The sequence below is a fragment of the Stegostoma tigrinum genome, chromosome 40 (genome assembly GCF_030684315.1).
Source record: "Stegostoma tigrinum isolate sSteTig4 chromosome 40, sSteTig4.hap1, whole genome shotgun sequence".
NCBI classification, from domain to species: Eukaryota; Metazoa; Chordata; class Chondrichthyes; order Orectolobiformes; family Stegostomatidae; genus Stegostoma; species Stegostoma tigrinum.
Window position 1 is genome coordinate 17498157 of NC_081393.1, and position 26782 is coordinate 17524938.

General features: G+C 52.3%; 1 protein-coding gene and 1 non-coding gene across 2 annotated transcripts in view; one reads left to right on the top strand and one right to left on the bottom strand.

The window, feature by feature from the left end:
- The window catches only part of LOC125448007 (vesicle-associated membrane protein 8), a 13734-nt gene extending 1156 nt beyond the window's left edge, over positions 1 to 12578 (bottom strand). Inside the window, exons 1-2 of the mRNA XM_048522876.2 lie at positions 12427 to 12578; positions 3957 to 4109 (exon numbers count right to left, since the gene is read on the bottom strand). Coding sequence (XP_048378833.1) covers positions 3957 to 4109; positions 12427 to 12441 — 168 coding nt within the window. The 5' untranslated portion in view covers positions 12442 to 12578. The remainder of the gene's footprint in view (positions 1 to 3956; positions 4110 to 12426) is intronic.
- A 9970-nt stretch (positions 12579 to 22548) lies between these two features.
- LOC125448009 (uncharacterized) lies at positions 22549 to 26047 on the top strand. Its single transcript, XR_009443083.1, has 3 exons — positions 22549 to 22904; positions 23209 to 23285; positions 25857 to 26047. It is a non-coding gene; the product is annotated as an uncharacterized LOC125448009 (transcript).
- Positions 26048 to 26782: the final 735 nt, after the last annotated feature.

The following is a 26782-nucleotide window of genomic DNA, read 5'->3' on the forward strand; positions in this document are numbered from 1 at the left end:
GGTCTTCAGGGAAGCCCAGGAAAAATCAAGACACCGTGTGAGCAGCAGCTGTAGTGAGTCAGCATGAAATAAATAACAAGAGAAGAAAACAGTGAAAGTTAAGATATGACAAAGTGAATTAAGAATTTGGAAATGATTTACAGTACAGTGCAACCCAGAGGGCCTGAAGAGCAAAACTTAAACACCAAAAGTACACAGTTTATTTTGCTTCTTGCCTCCCTGCCCGAGGAAGGGGGGCTCTGTTGATGGCGGGGTAGGGGCTTTGGAGAGCGGTGATGGGATTCCCAGACAGATCCCCGGGACCGATGGATGGAGACAGACCGGATCGGGTGAGGATTATATTCACTGGAGTTTAGAAGAACGAGGTTGGGTGGGGGGGGGTCGGGAATTCCAACAGGGGCTAGGCAGGGTAAAGGATGTTCTCAGTGACCCGGGGCGAGCCCAGAGTTCGGGGGGGTGGGGGGTGGTCTGTGGGATTCTCTGCCCCGAAAGCGGTCAGTGCCAAATCCTTTCAAACAGGAATTGGATGTCAATCTTAGGGAGAAAGCTGGGAACAGGGGATTGGATGATCAGCCCACATCTAAATTGAATAGCAGAACAGGCCAATGGTGGTGGGGGGCGGGGGTGCTGAATGGCCTATTGCCACTCTAATTTTCTGAGTCTCTTTTTTTAGGTCGAGAATGTCATTCGATGGCGATTCTTTTCTGAGAGAAAAGTCCAGGCCCTTTCTGTGCAGGTTTTCCGAGCGGGCGCAATTCCCAACACCCAACTTCCCCCCTCTCTCGCTGGCCCCCGGGAGGGAGAAATGGGCCGAGGTGGGACCGAGTTGACCCTAGGCCCTGTGTCGGCGATGTGTCAAATATAACGTCGTGTCAAATATAACGTCAAGGCAAATAGGTTGGAGGCCTTTGTTCAAATAAGAACGCTTATGGAGAGCACGTTCTCGGAGGCCGATTGTATTGAGGCAGTAGCCATGTTGAATGTTGCATTCTGGGAGCTAACCTGACATAGAGGACGGTTATTGCCGCCCCATTTTAGCGTTGGGATCTTCTCGACGCTGGCGGGGGAGGGGTGTGCAGCAGCTGCAAAGTGGCAGATTATACAAACACAGAGCTTAGAAGAAAGTAGATGAGGAATCTCGATTTCCAAACAGGCAGATTTGTAGGCCTCGAAAAGCGAAGGAACTTCGCGAGGGTGTCCCGGGGACAGCTTTACGGAAGAGAGAAAAACCCTCGATGATATCCGAGAAGCAAGTTGACAGCAAAGAATATCCCCTTGAAACAGCAGCGGTAATGTCAACGGATCAATGTTTTGCCCAGTGTTTCTGGGTGAGGGCCAGGGCAGCTGAAACCTCCCCCCTCCTGACGCAACAGACTTCAACAGTTGCTCACTAGAACAGAACTTAGCTCAGATTTCAAGGGGGACGCTTGTGCGTTTAGCTTGAGCATTTTAGTCTCCTAAATCTCAGGGGACACAGACCCGAGTTTGCGCAGCCATCCATTTTGGGGAATAATCCGAGTGAACGTATTGTAACGTGACCTCCAGGGAGAAAAAGACAGAGCGTGCGTTAGGCCCAGGGAGGACTGACAAACGAGACAAGGGATTTCCTCGTTGAACATAACCCATAAAGTCAATCTGAGATTACAAGGTGTGGAGCTGGATAAACACAGCAGCATCAGAGGGAGCAGGAAAGATGACGTTTCAGGCCTAGACCCTTTCTGAAGGAGGCCCCAAAACGTCAGCCTTCCTGCCCCCTCTGATGCTGCTGTGTTCATCCAGCTCTACATCTTGTAATCTCAGATTCTCCAGCATCTGCAGTTCCTGCTGTCTCTCCCAAACGGTCAATTGTTGTCAACATTTCCTTGTTTATCCTTAATTTTCCTTCCTGTTTGAAATGCCAGGGGAAGAAGGAATCCTGCTTCACAGTCTTTGGGCTGAACATGCGTACAGATCTCATGTCACGCGACACCATGCCTCCTTGGAATGAAGTGCGCCCTTCCTTAAAAACTGCCCAGAACGTCCCTAGCATTGCTCTACACGGAAGGTTGCAAGAGAGGGGCAGTTGGGGTTAGCATTTTAGCTGACAAGTAAACCTAAAGGGGCAGGATTTGGCCATTCAGGCCCCTTGAGCCTGCCCCCTCCCATCCACTGCCCTCAGTCCTGTGGGGCAGAGATGTCTTGAAGATTTTCCACCCATGTCACAATCCAACATGGCCGACCTCTAAACCCTGGCCCTGTGCCCGTCCCCCACACCTCCCGTTGTCCCAGAGGAGATCGATCTCCCACCCCTATTGAGTGCTTCCCAAGAATCCCACTAACTCCAAAAGGCTCAGACCCAGATCACGTGGTCGTGGGATGTCCTGAGAGACAAATGTATTCATCTTCACACTGCCCCCTCCCGAATTCCGCTTTACTACCAGGGCTACTGCCTACTGAATGTGTAGGCCCGGGATATTTTGTGCAGCCCTCTTTTTGACCTTCAGTTTTAGGGAAGGGCGCACTCCGCTCAGAGGAGTTGCCACGTGACGTGACGTGAGACCAGCCCAAAGATTGTGGAAGGAGGATTCTTCATTCCAGCGGCATCCTGGTCATTTCGGAAGGTCAAGTCCAGGTGGGAGTTGTACAGAGAATGGCAGAACCTGCAGGAGCATTGAAATGCAGAGGGATCTGGCTGTGCAGGTTCACAGATCACTGCAGGTAGATAAGGGAGTAAAAAGGTCTATGGCATTCTTGCCTTCATTGGCAATGGCATTGTGTATAAGGACAGACGAGTTACGCTGCAGCTTTATACAACTTTAATCAGGCCACACTTGGAATATTGCACACAGATCTGGTCACCACATGACCAGAAGGATGTGGATGCTTTGGAGAGGGGACAGGAAAGGTTTACCAGGATGTTCCCTGGTATGGAGAGGGGTTTAGCTGTGGAGAAAGGTTGGATAGACTGGGTTTGTTTTCACTGGAACGCAGGAGGTTGGGGGGGGGGCGCGGTGGTGGTGGCGACCTGAAAGAAGTTTATGAGATTGTGAATGGCGTGGATACAGTGCAAAGTATGAGGTTTGCTTTCTCACGTTGGAGGGGTCAGTTACTGGGGGGGCACAGGTTCAAGGCGCATGTAGGGGGGGGAAGTTTCAAAGGGATGTGCGAGGCCGGTTTTTCCACACAAAGGCTGGTGAGTGCCTGGAACGTCCTGCCAGAGGAAGAGATACAGTAGCTGCATTCAGGAAGCGCCCGGGCAAATATGTTTTTCTTCATTCATTTGCAGAACGAGGGCGTCACTGGCCAGGGCCAGCATTTATGGCCCATCCCCAATCGCTCGGAGGGCAGTTCAGAGTCAGTCACATTGCTGTAGGTCTGGAGTTACATGTAGGCCCAGACCAGGTGAGGATGGCAGTTTCCTTCCCCAAAGGGAACTAGTGAACCAGTTGGGATTTTCCCAACAATCGGCAATGGATCCATGGTCATCATTAGACTCCTAATTCCAGATATTCATGGAATTCAAATTCCACCACCTGCCGTGGAGGGATTCGGTCCCCGGAATGTTGTCTAGTCTCTGGACTAACAGTCCAGCGATAATACCACTAGGCCGTTGCCTCCCCTGTGTGAATGGGAAGGGAAGAGAGGGATATGGATCCTGTAAGCGAAGCCAGTTTTGTTATGGAAGGGAAAAATGTGCCAGCACAGGCTTGAAGGGCCGAAGGGCATTTCTGCATTTCCTTTTTGTTTAGTTTTGTTGGAAAAGGAAAATTAAGTCACTATTTTACGTTACGTACTACGATTGACCGCATGGGGGGGCTATGTTCGGCAAGGAAAACCCCCTCCATCCTTGCTCTCCTCCCCCCAGTCCGCCATTTTTTTTCTCACCAGCGCCACCTGGCCCCAGAGGTCACGTTACATTCGGTTCGCACGATTGTCCTTCTAAGCCTGACCCTAGGCCCTAAGGGTTGCCATCTTACACTGGCTTGTAGATCCTCAGTCTTGTTCATGAGGTCGTCCAGCTTCTCGCCGCGGGCCAGGATGCGCTCGACGTTTTCCGACATGATGGTCTTCACTCCCTCCACGTCACTCTGCAGGGTCCTGACGCGATCTTGCGCCACCCGGCCCTCTTCCTGACGAGACAAAGCGCAAACGGTCAACACTTGGTTGGGAAAGCAACAATAAAGCGGTCAGGCCCCGACTGAGAACGCTCACAAAACCCGCGCGCGCTGCGCACTTAGGAATGTCACTGTACCAGAGGAACACATTCAACCCGCCAGCCCCTTCCCTGTCAGGGTGAAAAGGCTGGAAACTGGGATTATTATTTGCATGATACGGAGAAATTCCCCAAGAATTTCCCCAGTGGGAAAAGTTCTGCGTTTGCCCGATAGCCGATGCGCACTTCCTGCGCTCGACCCTTTAGGCCTGGGGCTTGACCCCCTGGGGTGGCGGGGGGGGGGAAGTGAAGAGACTGAGAGGGTCTACAGCTGGGACTGATTCCAAGGAATGGCCCTTCCTGAAAGCTCGATCAAAACTCTTATCGATAACTGCGTTATTCGGGATGGGCGTCATCCTCTTCGTTGCTCTGGGAGAAACCGAAGCCAGGAGATAATTATCGACCCATTCGAGAAAAATGGCGATTCTGACATCGGTGGGGGGCAGCCAAACTGACAATGGCGGCGCTGACCCGAAGGGCCGAATGGCCTACACCCCACTCCCTTTTCCCTGGTCACTCTGGTTTTGTTGGTGGGGCCACTTTCCGCACAGCAAGCTCCCACTAATGACAATGAGACCAATGATCGACTGCGCTGGTGTTATTCATTCTGGGTGGACGGGTGAGCTTTGTGGGATGATTGTTGGCCAAGGCAGACAGAAACAGATTGAGAGAGAGAGAGACCAGCCACCCCTTTCCGCCCAGCCGCCCCCAGACCGTCTGAACACTTCCCAGCTGCAGAACAGTAGCACAGCTCGAAGCAGATGAAATACCAGGAACTACCCTGAGTACTACAGATTAGTCAAAGATGGGAAACTTGTTCTGCCAGAACTGGGTTTCTGTTTAGTCCTGGGGACTGATGCCACTGAAGTTCAAAGGTTACCGTAAAGTTAGCTTCCTTTAAAGTAGATTCCTTTACTAAACTCAGCCTTCTAAGTGCTCCATACAGTTTAAGATAACTTAACCTTTCGATTCTCGCCCTATCGGTGCTCGCTTTGCGTTTCTCGCAGAACTTATGAACCCCGCGTCGCTACATCGACCGATTTCATTCCCCACCCCTGATTTATTCTCAGCTGGGTTTCTGCCAAATGCTGGGCCCAGTCCGCAGGATCGGCGACGAGAAGTTGGCGTGAGATTTCTTTGGACCTCAGTGCCAACGCTTTCTCCGCGCGCCCCCGCCACCCCCCAAACCCGGTTCGCAGAACTCAAGTTTGCATTTGACTCCAAAGCCTAGACCCTTTGTGCAAACGGTGGCCAGTCTGTGGGAGAGTGTGGACACGATCGATTCAGAAAGATGGGTGACCGTTTGCGGTGGTGAAGGGAGTGGGTCTGAAGCTCACCCTGGCAGCTGGCAGAGCTTTCAAAATCCAATTCGTAAATCGGGGTTGGTGCCCGTGAGAATTACCATTGTTGTTAAAAACACTCGTAGGTTCATATGGCACGGAAACAGGCCCTTCGGCCCAACCAGTCCATGCTGACCATAATCCCAAACTAAACTAGTCCCACCTGCCGGCTCCTGACCCATATCCCCCCAAAACCTTTCCTATTCATGTACTTATCCAAATATCTTTTATATGTTGTAACTGTACCCCGTCCACCGCTTCCTCTGGAAGCTCATTCCACACACGGACCGCTCACTGCGTAAAAAAATTGCGCCTCATGTTTTGTTTAAACCTTTCTCCTTGTGCCTTAAAAGTGTGACTGCAAGTCTTGAACACCTCCCCCCCCCCACCCCACCCTAGAGGAAAGACACCATTACACCCCTCATGGTTTTATAAACCTCTTGAGGTCACCCCTCAACCTCCTACGCTCCAGTGAGAAAAGTCCCAGCCTCTCCTTATAACTCAAACCCCCCATTCCTGGGCAATATCCCTGTAAATCTCTTCCGAACCCGCTCCAGTTTACTAACATCCTTCCTGTAACAGAACTGGAGACAGCGCTCCAGGAGAGGCCTCACCAACGTCCCTGTACAACCTCAACATGACGTCCCCAACTCCTCTACTCTCAGCGATGAACACCTTAACCCCCTGTCTACATGTGATGCAAACGTCAAAGAATTATGTACCTGAACCCCTGGGTCTCTCTGCTCTACAGCACTACCCCAAAACCCCACCATTAATTGTATAAATCCTGCCCTTGTTTGTTTCACCAAAATGCAACACCTCACATTTATCCAAATTAAACTCCATCTGCCACCCCTCAGCCCTGCTGAGCCAATGATCGAGACCTCTTTCGGTAAGCTTATTTAACCTGCACTGTCCGCTATGCCTTTAGGGAAGGAGATCTGCTTACGCAGGCTGGTATATACGTGACTCCAGACCCGCAGCCAACCAGGCAGACTCTTAACCTCCCTCTGAAATCGCTGGGCGCGCTGCTCAGTTCAGTGACCATTGAATACCCATTGAATGAATAAAATGAAATTGACTGGCACTGGGCACCAGGCTGGTGTTGACGTAATTCTCACTGCCCCATGGTACAGCAGTCACCACAACGCCGGGGCGATGCCTGCTGCAGTCGATTAGCCTGCCTTCTCTGGCTTTCTGAGCCTACCTTTTGACAGGTGTTGCCCAGGATGAGGAGCACATGTGAACAACAGTCAACAGATTCTTAAGGTGATTTACTCGAGGAGAAAAGGTCAGGATTAGGTGGCAAAACGCATCAAGAGGTGCTTGGCACACGACAGAGGCAGTTGTTGAGAAATCTGACGTCTTGATCTCAAAATGTCGAGTACGGGTGGCTCAATGGTTGGCACGTCTGGCTCACGGCGCCAAGGACCCGGGTTCAATTCCAGCCTCGGGGTGACTCTCTGTGCCGAGTGGTGCGTTTTACCCTGTGCATGTGCGGGTTTCTTCCCAGAGTCCAAAGATGTGCAGGTGAGGGTGGATTGGCCATGCTAAATTACCCATAGTGCCCAGGGATGTGCAGGTTAGGGTGGATTGGCTGTGCTAAATTACCCATAGTGCCCAGGGATGTGCGGGTTAGGGTGGATTGGCCATGCTAAATTACCCATAGTGCCCAGGGATGTGCAGGTTAGGGTGGATTGGCTGTGCTAAATTACCCATAGTGCCCAGGGATGTGCGGGTTAGGGTGGATTGGCCATGCTAAATTACCCATAGTGCTCAGGGATGTGTGGGTTAGGGTGGATTGGCCGTGCTAAATTACCCATAGTGCCCAGGGATGTGCGGGTTAGGGTGGATTGGCCGTGCTAAATTACCCATAGTGCCCAGGGATGTGCGGGTTAGGGTGGATTGGCCGTGCTAAATTACCCATAGTGCCCAGGGATGCGCAGGTTGGGGTGGATTGGCCGTGCTAAATTACCCATAGTGCCCAGGGATGCGCGGGTTAGGGTGGATTGGCCGTGCTAAATTACCCATAGTGCCCAGGGATGTGCGGGTTAGGGTGGATTGGCCGTGCTAAATTACCCATAGTGCCCAGGGATGTGCGGGTTAGGGTGGATTGGCCGTGCTAAATTACCCATAGTGCCCAGGGATGTGCGGGTTAGGGTGGATTGGCCGTGCTAAATTACCCATAGTGCCCAGGGATGTGCGGGTTAGGGTGGATTGGCCGTGCTAAATTACCCATAGTGCCCAGGGATGTGCGGGTTAGGGTGGATTGGCCGTGCTAAATTACCCATAGTGCTCAGAGATGCGCAGGTTGGGGTGGATGAGACATGGGAAATGTGGCGTTACAGGGATAGGGTGTGTGTGGGTGTTTGGAGTGTCATTGTGGACCTGTTGAGGCTGAATGGCCTGGTTCCATTGTGTAGGGCTCCTGTGTCACCTTTTGACTTGTATTTGCCAAATGGAACAGTGGCCAACGTGATCCTTCAGCCCATCGAGTCTGTGCTGGTAATGACTCTGCGCACATCTGAATTTCCTAATATTCTCCAAGGTTCCTGGCCCCCACTACCTCCTCCGGCAGCACCTCCCAGATTCCCACCGTCCTCTCTCATCCACCACGGAATCAGGCCCTTCGACCCAACTAGTCCATGCTGAAAGTAAACCCAAACTAAACTAGTCCCGCCTGCCAGCTCCTGGCCCGCATCCCTCCAAACCTTTCCCACTCACAATGGGAGTCTCCTTAAACATTGTCAGTGCGCCCACATCCCCAGGAAGCTCATTCCAGAAGAGAACCTAAGACGAACGTATATCCTCCGTAGCCCTATGGGTAGGGATGATATATATGGGTGTTAGCAGGGAAAGGTGCGGGTTGGGGTGAGTGGGGGGGGGGGTGCGGCAGTGTGCGGCGTTACCTTCCCGTTTTGCCAGTTTCTGCTCTAACCCCGGATATGAAGAATAGTCTGTTGACGTGGTCAGAATCCCTTTGGAATTTTAACATGGTCTCTCTCGAGGACCGAGGAGGCAACGTTGACCGGGAGAGACGGGGGCGACAGGCCGTGTCGCATTTTTTTGAGGCCTTCTGCGAGCTTGGCCTGCTCCTGAGCCTAGGAGAGGAGGCAGGGTCACCCTTGACCACTTGAGGCGAGCACGCGTGCATGTACCAGCAGAGGGAGTCCACTGGGACGATGGCAGGAAGGGATCGGGATCTGGCCTTTCTGATTCTGGGTTGGCTCAAACATTGAACCTTTTCTCTCACAAGAGGTATACGACACACTTTCCTTTCTCGGGACGGGGGGATGTGTTGGGGGGGAGGCCGTGTTGGGTCTGGCCAGGCTCCTCTTGCTGTTCTTCGACACAGACACTCACAACAAACCCCAGTTTGGGAATTTGGCTGCTGTTATTTTCCACAATTCCGTTCGGATGCTAGCCCACACTGTTGCGAACATTGAGCGACCATCCAGACTGGGGTCAAGACTCACCAGGGTTGATCACAGAATTCCCACAGTGTGGAAGTGGGCCATTCGTCCCATTGAGTCCATACTGACTTTCTGAAGAGCGGCCCACCATATCTCTCTAACCCTGCATTTCCCATGGCCAACCCACCCTAACCCGCACATCCCTGGGCACTATGGGTAATTTAGCACGGCCAACCCACCCTAACCCGCACATCCCTGGGCACTATGGGTAATTTAGCACGGCCAACCCACCATAACCCGCACATCCCTGGGCACTATGGGTAATTTAGCACGGCCAATCCACCCTAACCAGCACACCCCTGGGCACTATGGGTAATTTAGCACGGCCAACCCACCCTAACCTGCACATCCCTGGGCACTATGGGTAATTTAGCACGGCCAACCCACCCTAACCCGCACATCCCTGGGCACTATGGGTAATTTAGCACGGCCAACCCACCCTAACCTGCACATCCCTGGGCACTATGGGTAATTTAGCACAGTCAATCCACCCTAACCCGCACATCCCTGGGCACTATGGGTAATTTAGCAAGGCCAATCCACTCTAACCTGCACATCCCTGGGCACTATGGGTAATTTAGCACAGCCAATCCACCCTAACCCGCACATCCCTGGGCACTATGGGTAATTTAGCACGGCCAACCAACCCTAACCTGCACATCCCTGGGCACTATGGGTAATTTAGCATGGCCAATCGACCCTAACCTGCACATCCCTGGGCACTATGGGTAATTTAGCACGGTCAATCCACTCTAACCTGCACATCCCTGGGCACTATGGGTAATTTAGCACAGCCAACCCACCCTAACCTGCACATCCCTGGGCACTATGGGTAATTTAGCACGGCCAATCCACTCTAACCTGCACATCCCTGGGCACTATGGGTAATTTAGCACGGCCAATCCACCCTAACCCGCACATCCCTGGGCACTATGGGTAATTTAGCACGGCCAACGCACCCTAACCTACAGGAACTGAACCCAAGTGAAAATCCTGCTCACGCACTGACTGTGCATGATATTGGACACGATGCCCTGGCCTGTGGCGGGGGGGATGCAGTGGCTTTAAACGGAAAACTGGACAATGATAGAAACTGAACACTCTGATGCGCGACTGTCTGTGAGAGAGAGGAGCAGTCAATAATAAGATGGCTGTTGTATCTCTGTTCAGAGCTGCCTGGTCAAGTATCATTCAGACCTCGAAGTTGCTATTCTGAGCGCGGGAAGTGGTGCCATTTCACTAAGAATAGGAAATGAGGAAATCCAAAGCACTTTCAGCATCTAATCCGTTTCACAGGTACGGAAATGACACAGAAACCCAACCGTCTACTTTAGCCAGCCATTACTTTACTGAGAGGCTGTGACATCCTTTGAACTGAAGTGGATCGGTGCTGAGTCATCTCGTTTTTTAAAAACATTATTCATTAACAGGGTGTCCCTGGCCAGTCCCAGCATTTATTGCCTGTCCCTAATTGCCCAGAGGGTAGTTAAGAGTCAACCACATTGGCTGTGTGGGCCTGGAGTCACATGTAGGCCCAGACTGTGTAAGGATGGCAGATTCCTTCCCCGAAACGGTATTAGTGAACCCGATGGGATTTCCCCAACAATTGGCCATGAATTCACGGTCATCCTTGGACCCTTAATTCCAGATATTTTACTGAATTCGAATCCCACCCTCTGCCGCAGCGGGATTCGAACCCCAGTCCCTAGAACATTATCTGGGTCTCTGGATTAACTCCAGTGATAACACCGCTAGGCCGTCGCCTCCTCCTCTCTTGGCACAACAAGTAAGTCAGGGTTTTGGTGGGGTCACACTTGGAGTTAGGTGTCTGTACACACAGTTGTCTGGACAGAGTTGTCTTAACTGCCCTCTGGGGCAATTAGGGACCAGGCAGTTAATGCTCCAACACCCTCATCCCATGAACGAATGGAAGGGAGGGTAGTGGTGGGAATGGTTAAGCAGGAGGAATCGAACCCATGAAGTAGCCATCCCAGCATCTCCCACCCAAGAGAGCCAACCCTCGGGGGGTGAGGGGGGGGCGCGGGGGGATGAGGAAGCGCAGGGAGGCAGGGAAGAGAAGGGGAAGATCCTGGAGCTCTGCCGGAGGCGCGCTCGATGGGCTTAGTCCGTCTCCCAAGTCGGCATTGGCGCGGGGTTGGGGAGCTGTGGCGAAAACCTGGCACGCGGCCTGGATTCGGAACAGCTAACTGCCTCAATCTTACGCCTGTTCGACAGGGCGTCCTGCATCGGCACACAATCTGACTTCTCCCCTCTCAGAAACGCAGCTCAGAGAGCGTCACGCCCGAACAGATAACGTTATCCATCGTGGGCTTCACGCTGTCTGCTTGGCTACAGCGCCAGTTCATAATATCAGGGAGAAATGCCTTCGTTCTGTAGGCTGTAGACACCGGACTTCAATGTTTTGCACCAGAGAGGAAACTAAATTCAGGGTTAGAAATCCCAGGGCCTCCACCTCGGGCTCAGGGCAGGTTAAGCTGGAGTGACAACTCCCTTTGTGAATGTTATTAATCTTCATTACTTCATACAACCTCCACGAGGAAGAGGGTGTGACAAAATTCCTTTCCACCGAGAACAAAGCCAGCGAGAGTCTCTCAACATCCTCAGCAAAGGAGGAAGTACAAGGATTGACCAAGACTTGGGAGATGAGGAGGCCCAGTGGCATTACCGCTGGGCCGTTAACCCAGGTGACTCTCCGGGGACAAATTATCGGATTTAAATTCAAGAAAATATCTGGAATTTTAAAATCCAACGACGCTCGCGAATCGATTTTGTCGGTGGCGGCGGGGGGGGGTGCACCAATCCCGTCTGGCTTACCGATAGTCTTTTAGGGAAGGGAATTGCCATCCTTACCCAGTTTTGCCAGGGGTTGGGGGGGAACTACGCGTGACTCCAGGCCCGCACAGCCATGCGGTCGGCTCTTAGCTGCCCCTTAACTGCGACTGGGCCCCGGCCAGCGACGGCACCCTCATCCCGTGGATGAATGAAGGGAAAAATTCAAACCAAATCAAGAGCTTTCCTTTTCACCGCAGGAGTTAGCTGGCTGGGTTGACGGAGGTGGTCAACCCGAGATGTCAACTTTCCCGCTCCTCTAATGCTGCCTGCCCTCCAGCTCCAGACTGTGTCGTCTTGGAAGCCAACATCTGCAGCCCTTGCTGTCCTGAAGCCGAACGAATTTACCTGTTTAACAGTATGCCCTGCGCTACACAAGCGAGAAGAATAAACTACCCGGCTGCAGCTGTGACTATAGGCTTCGGCTGACCCTGTGAGATGAAGCAGTTGCCTGGTTGGGTGTCAGCCGGGACCCAGCTTGAATGCACAAACAGCCCCGAGCAAGCTTCCCGGCCTGCAGACTGGGAGAGGCCCCCCCCCAAACCCCACCTCCACCGTTCCTACTACTTACAGCAGCAGCTGCCATGATTCCCTCCCACGGGAATGTCAATCCTTCTTCGAGTCCCACTGCAGGAGGGCCCCGCTGGCCAAGGGAGTCCAGCAGAAGTTCTCGAAGGCACTTCCTGCTTCTTTAAATGTCATCGCTTGTTTGCACAGCTTCCTGCTTCCTTGTCGATTAGCATTCAGAGGCCTGCCTTTCTCCATGCCGAAGCTCAGGAATGTGTGAGAGACGAGATCACTGTGGCATCCAACCCACACTCCAACTGAAATGCTTCAGATTGTTTGCTGTTCCTACCTGAGGGGATAGAGAGACACGCAGACAGGAAGAAGTAGGGGAACATTGACGCATTTAGCAACGTCTTATTCTGCAAAGCAGAAGGTTATTGTAAATCAAGTTGACTTGCACAGGGAAGATTCAGCGAAAAGTTTTATAAATCAGGTCAACAACAGAAATCTTACGTTATAATTAAAAAGATATAAAGTTAAGACAAAGCTCATCACTCGGGGCCTTGGGAAAGACGCGACACTATCGTAATGCCAGGCTGTGGGGGCGGTTGCTTTCTCATTACAGTCGGGGGGGAAGCGACTGGCTGTCGACGAACCTGAGGGCTTCCATACCTCAGGCGAGGGGGAGAGTCCTTTCTGGTAGGACTCAGCCGGTGATGGGAAAAGCCAGCGAACAGCCGACGGAAGATCCGAGACCGCTGTTCCAGGAGGAGGCCGCCGCGCCGGAACGCTGAGCAGGCCGAAGAGGACCGCCAAGCCACGCCTGAGACTGCCACTCCCCTGGGCAGGGCTGGCCACTGGGATACCTGGACGCCGAAGGTGAAGAACTCCAGGCGGGGTCGAGACCGGCACCTTCGGGTGCCCAGGACTAGCTCTGCATACTTGGAGCCGCAGCCTAGCTGGAGACCTGGAGCCTTGGCCTAGCTGGGGACCTGGAGCCGTGGCCTTGCTGGGGACCGGGAGCCTCGGCCTAGCTGTTCATATGGGGCCTTGGCCTAGCTGTGTACCTGGAGCCTTGGCCTAGGTGGGGACCTGAAGCCTTGGCCTAGCTGGGGAGCTGGAGCCTCAGCCTAGCTGTTCATCTGGGGCCTTGGCCTAGCTGTGTACCTGGAGCCTTGGCCTAGTTGGGGACCTGAAGCCTTGGCCTAGCTGGGGACTGGAGCTTCAGCCTACCTGGGAACCTGAAGCCCGAGGGTGGAATCGAACCCAGGTCCCTGGCCCTGTGAGGCAGCAGTGCTAACCACCGAGCCACCCTTTGATTTCACGCATTATTTGCACACGTTTGATGATGAGTTTCAGAAATTGCCAATCCCTCCATTTTGTGTCTTACAAGTGGGAGTGGGGGCGGGGAAAGATCTCGTTGCCATGGTCTACACAGATAGCGACGGCCTCATCAGAAAAAGGAAAGAGTTTCTGCTGACAGAATGTGAGCAGTTAGGGGCTAGATTAGAAAGCAGAACTGAAAAGCTGACAGTCTCTGGATCATTAATTGAGCCATGAGCAAATTGGCTCAGGGTCTATAAGATTAAAGAGGTAAGGGAGGGAATTGTAGGCCGCTTAGCCTGACCTCAGTTGTTGGTAGATTTTAGAGTCCATTTTCGAGGAAGGGATTGTGGAGTAGTCGGAAATGTCTCATAAAATCGGGCCGAGTCGGCGTGTCAAGTAACAATCCTGCTTGAGAAATCTGTTAGGAAGGCTGACATTTCAGGCCTAGACCGTCTATTTCTGAAGAAGGGTCCAGGCCTGAAGCCTCAGCCTTCCTGCTCGTGCTCGGCCTGCTGTGTTCATCCAGCTCCACACCATGTTATCTCGGATTCTCCAGCATCTGCAGTTCCTGCTATCTCTGAGAAATCTGTTCGGATGCTATGAGGAGGTAATGAGGACGCTTGGTAAAGGAGAGACAGGGGGCAAGATCCATTGGGATTTCCAGAAGGCCTTAGACAAGGTGTCCCACAGGGAGCCTCTGAATATGGCGTTAGGGGCAAGGTACTGGCATGGGCAGAGGATTGGCTGGCTGGCAGAAAACAGGGGGTGGGGCGGATAAAGGGGTCTTTTCATTAACGATGGCGACAAAGTGAATGAGGGCACTGGTGCTATGTTTGCAGAGGACCCGAAGAGAGGTGGAGGGACAGGTTAGCGTTGAGGAAGTGTGGAGGCTGCAGAAGGACTCGGACAGGCTGGGAGAGGGGGAAAAGTTGTAGCAGGTGGAATACCGTGTTGGGAAAGTGCGAGGTTATGCACTTTGGCAGGAAGGTGAGAGGTGCAGTGTATTTGCTAAACGGGGAAAGGCTGCGGAAATCTGAAACACAAAGGGTCTGGGAGTCCGAGTTCAGGATTCCCTTCGGGTTCACATGGAGGTTCAATTGGTAATTAGGAGGGAAAATGCAGTGTTAGCGTTCACTTCGAGAGGAGGCTAGAATATAGCAGCAGGGGCGTCCTGCTGAGGCTGTATCAGGCTCTGGGTCAGGCCGCGTTTGGAATATTGGGAGCGATTTTGGGCCCTGTATCTAAGGAAGGATGAGCTGGCCTTGGAGGGGGTGTCCAGAGGGGGTTTATAAGAATGGTTCCGGGGTGAGGGGCTTGTCGTATGAGGAGCGGGTGAGGACTCTGGGTGTGTGCTCGATGGGGTTTAGAAGGATGAGGTGGGGAATCTGACTGAAACGTACAGAACACTGAGAGGCCTGGATAGAGGGGACGGGGAGAAGATGTTCCCACTCAGTAGGAGAGACTCGGACCTGAGGGCACAGCCTCAAGGTGAAGGGATGGCCCTTTAGAACTGAGATGGGGAGGAATTTCTTCAGCCAGAGGGAAGTGAATCTGTGGGAATCATTACTGCAGAGGGCTGTGGGGGGGGGGGGGGGGGGCAAGTCACTGAGTGTCTTCAAGACAGAGATAGAGAAGGTCATGAGGAGTGAGGGGGGGTCAAGGGGAGAAGGCAGGAGATTGGGATTGAGAGCATACCCGCCATGATGGAATGGGGGAGGAGCACCGATGGGCCGAATGTCCTAATTCTGCTCCTGCACATGACAGTTTTATTTGTTCCAAGGCATTCTTTTTTCAGCGTGGCCGTGGCTCGAGTTGGGAGAGGTGGTTCACCCGACTTCTCGCTGACATCCAGGCAGAGTTTCTACTGGAAAGGGGAGCATGCGAGCAGTTGTTTGATTGCGTCCGTAGCTTCGACACCAAAGGGCAGTTTTGGTGTTCATTGCGGAACCCCGTCCCTCTGGCTCGCACGCTCGCCTATAAGTCTAACATTTTGAACCGGGTCTGGGTACTCACAGTTGACCACAGCACGTTTGCGATACATCGCATACCTTGCGAATGCTCTCGCAGGCATTTCACGCCCTGGGTCAGAGATTTAAAAGGGACCTGAGGGGCAACTTTTTCATGCAGAGGTGTATGGAACGAGCTGCTGGAGGAAGGGGTGGGGGCTGGTACAGTGACAGCATTTACAAGGCATCTGGATGCGGACATGAATAGGAAGGATTTAGAGAGATGGGGCCAAATGCTGGCAAACGGTGCCGGATTAATCTGGGATATGTGGGTCAGCACGGATGGGTTGGAATGAAGTGTCCATGCTGTACAATGCTGCGATTCTATGATAAGTCTGTTGATGTGCCTCAAGCAGAGGTGATCTCCCTCTGGTTTTGGGGAAACTTACAGAATGTGAATAGAGTACATACAGGGTTTGGATTTCTCCGAGTATACAGTATGCTCTCTGTATACCTGAGCATACAGAGAGCTCAGGTACTGGGAGATGACAGTGTCACTAGTCATGGGTGTCGGTCGTGTAAACTCTTGAGAAATGGATTAGTTTATTCAAACAAGCCGTGGTGACCCACCAGGTGGCCGTTTGACCCATTAAGTCCATGTCAGCACTCTCTATAGCAATCCCGTCAGTCCCAAAACGCACCTCCCCCCCCCCGATTCTAGTCATAGGGTCATGCAGCATGGAAACAGGCCCTTCGGCCCAACCAGTCCGCACCAACCATAATCCCAAACTAACCTCGTCCCACCTGCCTGCTCCTGGCCCATATCCCTCCAAACCTTTCCTATTCATGTACTTATCCAAATGTCTTTTATATGTTGTAACTGTGCCCCGTCCACCGCTTCCTCTGGAAGCTCATTCCACACACACAGGCCACTCTCTGTGTGTAACAGTTGCCCCTCAGGACCTTTTTAAACCTTTCTCCTCTCGCCGTACAAATGTGGCCCCCTAGTCTCGAAATCCCCCACCCTCAGGAAAAGACACCCTGCTATTCACCTCATCTGTACCCCTCTTGGTTTTATAAACCTCCATCAGGTCACCCCTCGGCCCCCTGCGCTCCAGTGAAAAAAGTCCCAGCTCTCACTATAACTCAAACCCTCCATTCCCGGCGACATCCCAGTAAATCTCTTCTGAACCCTCTCCAGTTTAATAACATCCTTCCTATAACAGGGAGACCAGAACTGGACACGGAGCTCCAGAAGGGGCCTCCCCAACATCCCTGTACAATCTCAATGTGATGTCCTGACTCCTAATCCTGTCAGATTATTTCCCTTGTAAAATCACTGACGGGTTCCCTGTGCTTCTGTTTGTGGTTCCCTAATACGGTGATCCCCAGCGGAATATGTTCAATAATGACTATATTGGGCCATATGTTTCTAAAGCTTGAGGCAACACAAGAGGCTGCGAAAATGATGGCGACGATGGAGTGGGCCTGGATCTCATCCATGCGCCTTCCTTTTATATTTCCTTCCCTTCTCCGCTCTCTTCTCGGTTTTCTTCTTCCAGTCTTTTTCTCGTTTGGTGTTTGTCGCTTAACGCTCGGGGGCCGTGGGGACAGCGGTGGCGGGGGGGTGTGTGTGTGTGTGGCACAGTGGGGGATTAGTGGTGATGGAGCATGGTGGTAGCTGGGTGCCAGCGTACGCCTGGATGGCAGTGGCAGCGAGGTGATAGTGGGTGGCAGCCATGCTGTTGTGGCGGGTGAGGCCTGGGGCGCCCGGGGTGTGTCGTAACAAAGTCCTGGGGCAGAGTGAGCCATCTCGGGGGGAACATCCCGGCCTGGAACATCTGCAGGCCCATGGCTTAAGGAAGGGCCGCAACATTTGGCGTTTTAACTTTGTCTCTTCTATCTATCCTCAGGAGATTTTAGTGCTGAGCTTTTCAACTTTTTTTTAACCTTTCGGTAAGAGTTTTGCAACTGAGCACTTTGTACTCCGGGTGGTAACGTTGCCTACTTTTTCATTGCAATCCTGTCCGGGACTACACATGACAATAAAATCTGAATTGAAATTGAAATCAAAATCAAAATCCAAATCGAAATCAAAATCGAGATCCAAATCGAAATTGAAATGAAAATCAAAATCCAAATCGAGATCAAAATCCAAATCGAAATCAAAATCGAAACGACAATCAAAATCCAAATTGAGATCAAAATCCAAATCGAAATCAAAATCAAAATTGGAATTGAAATACCCAACGTTGTGTTACTGATACCCCCGGTGCCATCTTGACAATTGCTGGTCTAGAATTCCTCGGCTGTTGGCAACTCCCGAACTTCTTGCGAGAAGCGCAATGCAAACGTGATTTCTACAGAGAAGCCTCAGCCTTGCAAATGCTGAAAGGATGCCGGCTTTCTGTAACATCGCGTGGGAACTGTCGTGCAATTCGCTTCTGCAGGCGGGATATCCTTTAGGCCGAACGTGACAAAAAGCCAGTTTGCGTGAGTGCAGCCCAATCGATTTCCTGTTTCCCTGCCAGCCTACGACAGACTATGCACCCTTCCTTTTCTGGGCGAGTGGCTTTATGTTCAGTCAATCCACAACGGGACAGGGTTCCTGTCTTGCGGGGCTGGATCACGCCAGCGTTTCCAAGGGCAGAAAATAATTTGCAACAACTGTGGGTAATAGGCAGAACCATTTGTTGGAAAAAGGGGAAGAGCATTGACTAGGCATTTAAATGGTCATTGGATAAACATGTGGAAGATAGTAGAATAGTGTAGGTTAGATGGGCTTCACAGGTTGGCGCAACATCGAGGGCTGAAGGGCCTGTACTGTGCCGAGATGTTCTATGTTCTATGCAAGGGGCTAGTTTGGAATCTCGATTAGTCTTATCCTGCCATCTTGCAAATTTTTCAAGTTTGTTTTTGAATCTGCTCTGCCATTCAGTTAGATCATGGCCAAATAATATCTCAAACACACTTTCCCGCCTTTGGGGCTTATCATGCAACACCCTGAGTTGAATGAATGATCGTCGCTCACGTCTTAGACAGCATGATTCAGCAAAACACGATGAATGGCTTCAGATGTCACTGTAGTGAGAATAAAATGACATCTTTGGAAGGGAGATAGTAGGAACTGCAGTTGCTGGAGAATCTGAGCTAACAAGGTATGGAGCTGGATGAACACAGCAGGACAAGCAGCATCAGAGGAGCAGGAAGGCTGACGTTTCGGGCCTAGTTTTAGGCCTATCACCCTTCAGAAATTCAGAAGGGTCTAGGCCCAAAACGTCGGCCTTCCTGCTTCTCTGAAGCTGCTTGTCCTGCTGTGTTCATCCACACTTTGTTATCACTGGAAGGGAACCCATCGCCATTCTCCCATCCTCACCACGAGGCCTGAGCTGGCTCACCTGTGCCAAGCCCGCCAGCCTGGGAGCTGCCACTCCCTAGGTGCCATATCGTCACCGTTGGGCCCATCTTGCCATCATTACCGCCCATGCTTAGCCCCCATTTGCACCACACCCCCCGGCCCCTCAGGAAACCCTTGATCTGCTGAGCTGTTACCAGGGGCTTGGGCCTACTGCGACCCAGCCGCTGCTGCTTCCCCCACTCCCAGTTTACCAGGGGTTCTCCCCACCCAGGCTCCGGGCCTACCAAGAGACCCTGGCTCCGCTACTAGGCCAGGCCCTCGCTTGTCAAGAGTCCCACCCCGCCCGCTGCCCTCCCCCGAGAGGTCACCTTCTCCACCATCGCCACGACATGAGGAAAAGAAGGAAGAGGTAAGGAAAGGAGCGGGGAAGGGCGAGGAAGAAGGAAGGGAGCAGCTGGGCCCAGCAAACACAAACACTTTTGCCCAACAAAAGGCTCAGCCCCGACAGTGCTATGGCCCCGCAGGTCTTTATCAGGGCTGAGAAATCAGATTTCTTTATTCCCCAGCAGCGCCCCCCCCCACCCCCCCCCATCCCCAACCACAAATGCCATTCGTCCGAAATGGCACTAATTTAATACCAGGGCCCTTTCTTCAACTTGTCCCAAACCATTCACCCGGCTCTAATGCTTCGAGAAAAGTTGTTTGGCCCAAGCGTTCCCAAAGAAAGAGGCATTCCCTTTCTCTCCCACCTGAAAGGTCCCCGCGAGCGCCAGGCAAACAGGATGGTAGAGATGCTACCGCCCAGTTGGCACCAATTAGCACCAGCTCCCTCATACAATGGTTTCCCTCTAACTTGTCAATTCTTTCAACTTATTCTCTGACGCCCCTCTCACCCTCCCAAATTCCTGCACACAGATCAAAAATTTTGGGAGGCAACGGCCTAGCGTTATTAGCGAATCCAGAGTTCTGGGGACACCGGGTTCGAATCCTGCCACGGCAGATGGTGGACTTTGAATTCAATAAAATAGTTGGAATTAAGAATCTGATGATCGCCGTGAATCCACTGTCAGGAAAAGTCCCGTCTGGCATCACTAATGGCCTTCAGGGAAGGAAACTGCCATCCCTACCTGGTCTGGGCCTACATGTGACTCCAGACCCACAGCAATGTGGTTGACTCTGGGCAATTTTTGTTGCCCCCAACCGGTCCCTCTGGCAGCTCGTTCCACACACGCACCACCCTCTGTGTGAAAAAGTTGCCCCTCAGCTCCCTTTCTCCCTCTCACCTTAAACCTATGCCCCTCTAGTTTTGGATTCCCCCTACCCTGAAGGAAAGACCTTGGCTATTCACCCCGTCCATGCCCCTCATGATGTTATAAACCCCTATAAGGCCAACCCCTCAGCCTCCAACGCTCCAGGGAAATAGCCCCAGCCTCTCCCTGTAGCTCAAACCCTCCTCCCCCCCTTCCATGAGCCCTTTCAGGTCTAACGACAACCAGTCTAATTCTGTGGGTCAATAATGCCGAGGTTTTGGAAACACCACAGAGTACAAGTGTGTGTACACAAATACACGATCTTATTACAGACTCACCATATTAACTACCTGGCTGCAGAGTTAATCTCTCCAATTCATCTAAGTCTCAACCCTACTTTCCAATTAGCTCTGTTTTCCTCACGTAACCAGCTGAATGCCCGTCTTGCACACCCCGGGCTGCAGCTGAAAGAGCGCTGGGTTGGGAGGGGCTGGTTGAGAGAGCCGGTGAGCTGGGGTTTGCATTCCGTGCGCCGTCAGTCCCTGCGGTTTCGGGCTGAGGAGCGAGACCGAACGGTACCGGAGTGGGCACGGAAAACATCGATTTCTTTCTTCCCGGGCATCGCCAGCTCGGCCCAGCGTTTATTCACCAACCCCCACCCCCCCATGACCTCGCAGAAGGCAGGGTTCAGCTGCCTTCTTGAACTGCTGCAGACCATGTGGGTCAACTGTTAGGGAGGGATTCTGACCCGGCGACACCGAGGGAACGGCCGATGTGTTTCCAAGTTGGGGTCAGTGAGGGTCTCAGAGGGCCTGCGGTGGTTGGGGGGTGGTGCTGTTGGACCTGCTGCCTGCTTGGTCCATCTGGATGGTAGAGGGCTTGGACTAAGGATATTGATCTGTTACACATTTTTTCTCAGTTTTGGCACTAGCTCCCGTGCCCGCGCCCCCCCCCAGCTGGGCTTCGCAGGGTTGTTTCTGCTGTTATCTTTTCCGGTGCCTGGGTCAATGCCAGGTAGACCTCCCAGTTTCAACTCTTCATAGCCATTTGTTTGTAGCGATTGCTTGGTGTATGTCACCAAAATTGGAGGCTGTAGGGGACAGCGAAGCAGTTCGTCTCAGAGTACAGCGGGACCTCGATCAGACGGGTCAATGGGCCAAGGGGAGTTTAATTGAGGTAAATGTGAGGGGCTGCACTTTGGGAAAGGCACATCAGGGCAGGACTTATACACTTAATGGGAAGGTCCTGGGGAGTGTTACTGAACAGAGAGATCTTGGGGGGCAGGTACAGAGCTCCCTGAAAGTGGAGTTGCAGGTGGACAGGGCGGTGAGGAAGGTGTTCGGTACGCTCGCCTTTATTGGTCAGTGCGTTGAGTAGAGGGAGTTGGGAGGGTCATGTTGTGGCTCTACAGGACATTGGTTAGGGCCACTTTTGGAATACTGCATTCAATCCCGGTCTCCCTGCTACAGGAAGGATGTTGTTAAACGTGAAAGGGTTCAGAAAGGTTTTACAGGATGTTGGAGGGTTTGAGCTACAGGGAGAGGCTGGGGCTGTTTTCCCCGGAGCGTCGGAGGCTGAGGGGGTGACCTTATAGGGGTTTATAAAACCAAGGGGGGCATGGATAGGGGTGAGTAATAAAGATCTTTCCCCCAGGGTAGGGGAGTCCCAGACTAGAGGGGCATAGGTTTAAGGTGAGGGGGGAAAGATTTAAAAGGGACCTGAGGGGCAACTTTTATACATGGAGGGTGGTGCGTGTGTGGAACGAGCTGCCAGAGGAAGGGGTGGGGACTGGTACAGGGCCAGCATTTAAAAGGCATCTGGATGGGGACATGAATGAAGGACGTGTGGCCCAATGCTGAGAAATGGGACCAGATTTATTTAACTTATCTGGGCTGGCATGGAGGAGTTGGGCCAAGGGGTCTGCTTCGATAAGCTCTACGACTCTATAACTGAAGTTGTTTCCATCTGGGCTCCCATTTCAGCAAGAGATGGCAGATTTTATTTGTGAAACAGACGGAGTTTTACTGAAAACGGCTTCACGAACAGCAACGTGTTCTTCATTCCAGATTGCTTTTCATTAAATTTAGTCCTGAAGGGGTAGGAATTGAGTGCGGGACATTAGCTGAGTTTCCCGATGAAGTGTCCAGGCCCGAAACGTCAGCTTTTGTGCTCCTCTGATGCTCCTTGGCCTGTTGTGTTCATCCAGCTCCACACCTTGTTATCTCGGATTCTCCGGCATCTGGAGTTCCCATTATCTCTGGGTTGATCAACCTGGTGACCGCAGCACCCCCCCCCCTTCCAAAACCCACAGTGAATAATTCCCTGGGTAGGTGAGTGTGATGGGACTGAGGGGAGGCCCTTGTCCCAGGCGGCAGGGAGGGCAAGGTGGACCAGAGGAATATTTCTGACAGTGTTTAGAGGCACCAGGTCAGGTCTGACCTTCTCATTCCTTACTGAGTGAGCCAGAAAGGGTCGTTTGAGGCACACAGAGCAGAACTGACTCTGGCATGAGTCAAAGAGGTCACTGAGTCTCAGCCCAGGGACTGGAAATCACTTGGATTTCAAACATTGCATTATCTGACAAGCAGCCAGAGGGCGCAGATTCAAGGAATTTGTCTGGGCATTCCTTAATCACTGCGTTGGGGAAAGACGCACACCCCAGGTACGTGTCTGCAGTTTCACCCAGGTACCTGCGTTTGTATAGCACCCCCCCTCCCCCGGGGACGGTTCCTGTGTAGCGTGTTATGGCAGAAAGACAGCAAAGATGTGGCCGTTGCGAGCAGTGAGCTCCTGTGTGCGCAAACACAGCTCTCTCCCTCTCCAGCTCCGGTAACAGAGCCAGCTTTCTGTTCCTGGGTGGAGTTTGCAAACGAGAAGGCGGGAGGGACAGGGGAACGCAGTCTGAGCGCCGGGAGCTCTCTCTCTCTCTCTCTGGGTCTAATGGTCTGTGTGGCCTTGCTTCCTAGCAGTGTCGCAGAGAGAACGAGGACGTGGTGAATCGCAGCTATGAATCCTGTAAGTGAAGGCAACGCGAAACTGACAGGTGAGTGTGTGTGTGTGTGTGTGTGTGTGTGTGTGTGTGTGTGTGTGTGTGTGTGTGTGTGTGTGGCAGTGTTTGTCTGTCTCTTTGTGTGTATTTCTGTGTGTCTGTGTCTGTGTATGTGTGTGTCTCTGTCTCTGTGTATTTCTGTCTGTCTGTCTGTCTGTCTCTCTCTCTGTCTGTATGTCTCTGTCTCTGTGTGTGTGTGTGTGTGTGTGTGTATGTCTGTGTGTGCGTGTGTCTGTCTCTCTATTATCTGTCTGTGTGTGTGTGTGTCTGTCTCTCTATTATCTGTGTGTGTGTGTGTGTGTGTGTGTGTGGGGCAGTGTTTGTCTGTCTCTTTGTGTGTATTTCTGTGTGTCTGTGTATGTGTGTGTCTGTCTCTGTGTATTTCTGTCTGTCTGTCTCTCTTTCTCTGTGTGCCTGTCTGTCTCTCTTTCTGTCTGTCTGTGTGTGTGTGTATTTCTGTGTGTCTGTGTATGTGTGTGTCTCTGTCTCTGTGTATTTCTGTCTGTCTGTCTCTCTTTCTCTGTGTGCCTGTCTGTCTCTCTATTATCTGTGTGTGTGTGTGTGTGTGTGTGGCAGTGTTTGTCTGTCTCTTTGTGTGTATTTCTGTGTATGTGTGTGTCTCTGTCTCTGTGTATTTCTGTCTGTCTGTCTCTCTCTCTCTGTGTGCCTGTCTGTCTCTCTTTCTGTCTGTATGTCTCTGTTTCTGTCTCTGTGTGTGTGTGTGTGTGTGTGTGTGAATGTCTGTGTGTGTGTGTGTGCGCGTGTGTGTGTGTGTGTGTGTGTGTGTGTGCGTGTGTGTGTATGTCTGTGTGTGTGCGCGTGTGTGTGTATGTCTGTGTGTGTGTGTCTGTCTCTCTATTATCTGTGTGTGTGTCTGTGTGTGTGTGTGTGTGTGGGGGGGGTGGGTTTGGTTGCTTGAGGCAAAAATGCCAGTGAACCAAAAAAGCCCCTGTTGAGTAAAAAGCTCCGGTGAGAACACGTGTGCACACAGGCTCACAAACACTCCTACGTTCAACCAACATGGTGTAAAACAAATAACGGTGAATGATTTATTACTGTGGGGGTGGGGGACTAGTGTACAGATCAGTGATCTTTGGAGTGGGAGCCCACGGTACTGTTCTAGAGTCAGTTCCAACAGCTAACTCGCACTGTAAGAGGTTTTGGTTCAATCTGTTCCACAGGCCTTCACGTTGACAAGATCATTTCCTCGCTTATGGTGGGCAACAGAGGCTTATCGCTGTTTACTTTAGTCCAAAGACCCAAGAGCTTCGCTTTACAAATTGTTGGAACCTGTTCTAAATTCACCATGAGACCGCCCCTCCTCTTAAGGGGTTGCACTAAAATATTTTCGACCTGTGGGAATCAAATCTTAATGCAAACCACGACCCCCCAGCGACGATAAATCTGCCCAGAGTATTTCAAAGGGCCAGGTGTGCAACAGACTTTGAAGTCACCAGGATAAACTTTATCTCTCTCTCTCTCTCTCTCTCTCCGGCCTGAGTTGGAGGCTGTCGGTAATTGGGCCTGGTGACAGAAATCGAGCCCACACTGCCTTGCACAGCTGCCAACTGACCTTGCGCGCCCACGGCTGTGACCCTGCGGCATCCCAGAATTTAAAAAAATTTGGAACCCCTGCAAGCACGGAGGCAGGCCATTCAGCCCGTCGAGTCCACGCTGACGCTCTGAAGGGCAGGCACCACACCCAGACCGCACCCCCACACGCCCTGTCACTGAAACCTCACATTCCCATGGCCAACCCACCCTAACCCGCACATCCCTGGGCACTATGGGTAATTTAGCACGGCCAATCCACCCTAACCCGCACATCCCTGGGCACTATGGGTAATTTAGCACGGCCAACGCACCCTAACCCGCACATCCCTGGGCACTATGGGTAATTTAGCACGGCCAATCCACCCTAACCCGCACATCCCTGGGCACTATGGGTAATTTAGCACGGCCAATCCACCCTAGCCTGCACATCCCTGGGCATTATGGGTAATTTAGCACGGCCAACCGACCCTAACCTGCACATCCCTGGGCACTATGGCTAATATAGCATGGCCAATCCACCCTAACCTGCACATCCCTGGGCACTATGGGTAATTTAGCACGGCCAATCCACCCTAACCTGCACATCCCTGGGCATTATGGGTAATTTAGCACGGCCAACCGACCCTAACCTGCACATCCCTGGGCATTATGGGTAATATAGCACGGCCAATCCACCCTAACCTGCACATCCCTGGGCACTATGGGTAATCTAGTACAGCCAATTCACACTGACTATCGGACTGTGGAAGGAAACCGGAGTACCCGGAGGAAGCCCACGCAGACACTGGGTAGAACGTGCGATCTCCACACAGACAGTCGCGCCCCCCCAGGATGGGATCGAACCTGGGTCCCCTGAGGCAGTGTGCCAACTGCTGTGCCACCATGCTCACCCCCCTCCATAGTCATGCGGTGTTACAAAAACGTGTTCTTGGGTGGTGACGGTGGTCAGGATTTTATAACAACAACACTAAAGTCAATTTTTTGTTGGGGGTGGCGGAACGTGGAGTGCAGAGGCCGCTCTCCTAGATTCTCATCCACCAAATGTTCCCGAGAGGAGAGCCTCGAAGGGGCCAGAGGGGCAAGTCGGCAAAATGAAGAGGATTTTTGGGTTTGAGCTGTCGGATTTCCGAAGCTGGCATCGATTCGTTTGCGTCCTGAACCGGCCCACCGATCCTGCCTGCCTGGGGGTCTTCAGGTTTCTGTTTGGTGAGTAATATTCATTCCTGTTGACAGACTCAGGGAGGCTGAGGGGGTTTTGGGGTTGGGGTTGGGGGGTGGTCGACGTGTCGCCTCGGAGTCACTCCTCAAGCGATCCACGCCCCCCCGCCCCCATCCAAGCAGGGTGTCTCGTAAATAATCGGTGGACAAGTTTGGTGAGTAGGCCCGAAATCGGCAGATGGAATATATTGTGAGGAAAACGCAAAGTGGCTGGAAGTCAAGAGGAGGTGAATATTGGAGAAAACTTTCATGAAGGGAGTTACGACAGAATGGAATCTTTTGTTGGTTCATGTCGCTTGGTTTGAAAAACATGGCGAGGAGTTTTCTCATCATCCCTCATCACTGGCAAATATTGTACCTGATCATTTTATAAAGGCAAAATAAAGACAAAAGCTTCACTTAACGGCTCTTGGGCTCGGGAAAAGCCGGCTTAGGAGTGACGGAATTCCCTGAAGAAGGATCAGCCGGGATAGGAGTGCTGTTCCAGGCTGCCGGACACTAGGCCTGAAGCCTCTGGCGAAGAAGACCGCCAGGCCGAAGCCATCTTTCTCCTCCTCCAGGGGCCTGGGCTGCGCCTGCGAGCCTGGCCCAGGGCCACCAGCGTCAGGACGTGCTCCTTGCTGGCCGGGAGGCCCCCGGGCTGGGGCGGAGCTGTGTTCGGCTGTCGCCTGAGGCCTCCTCTTTCGCCTGCGACTCTCTCCGGGCTTGAAAGAAAACAA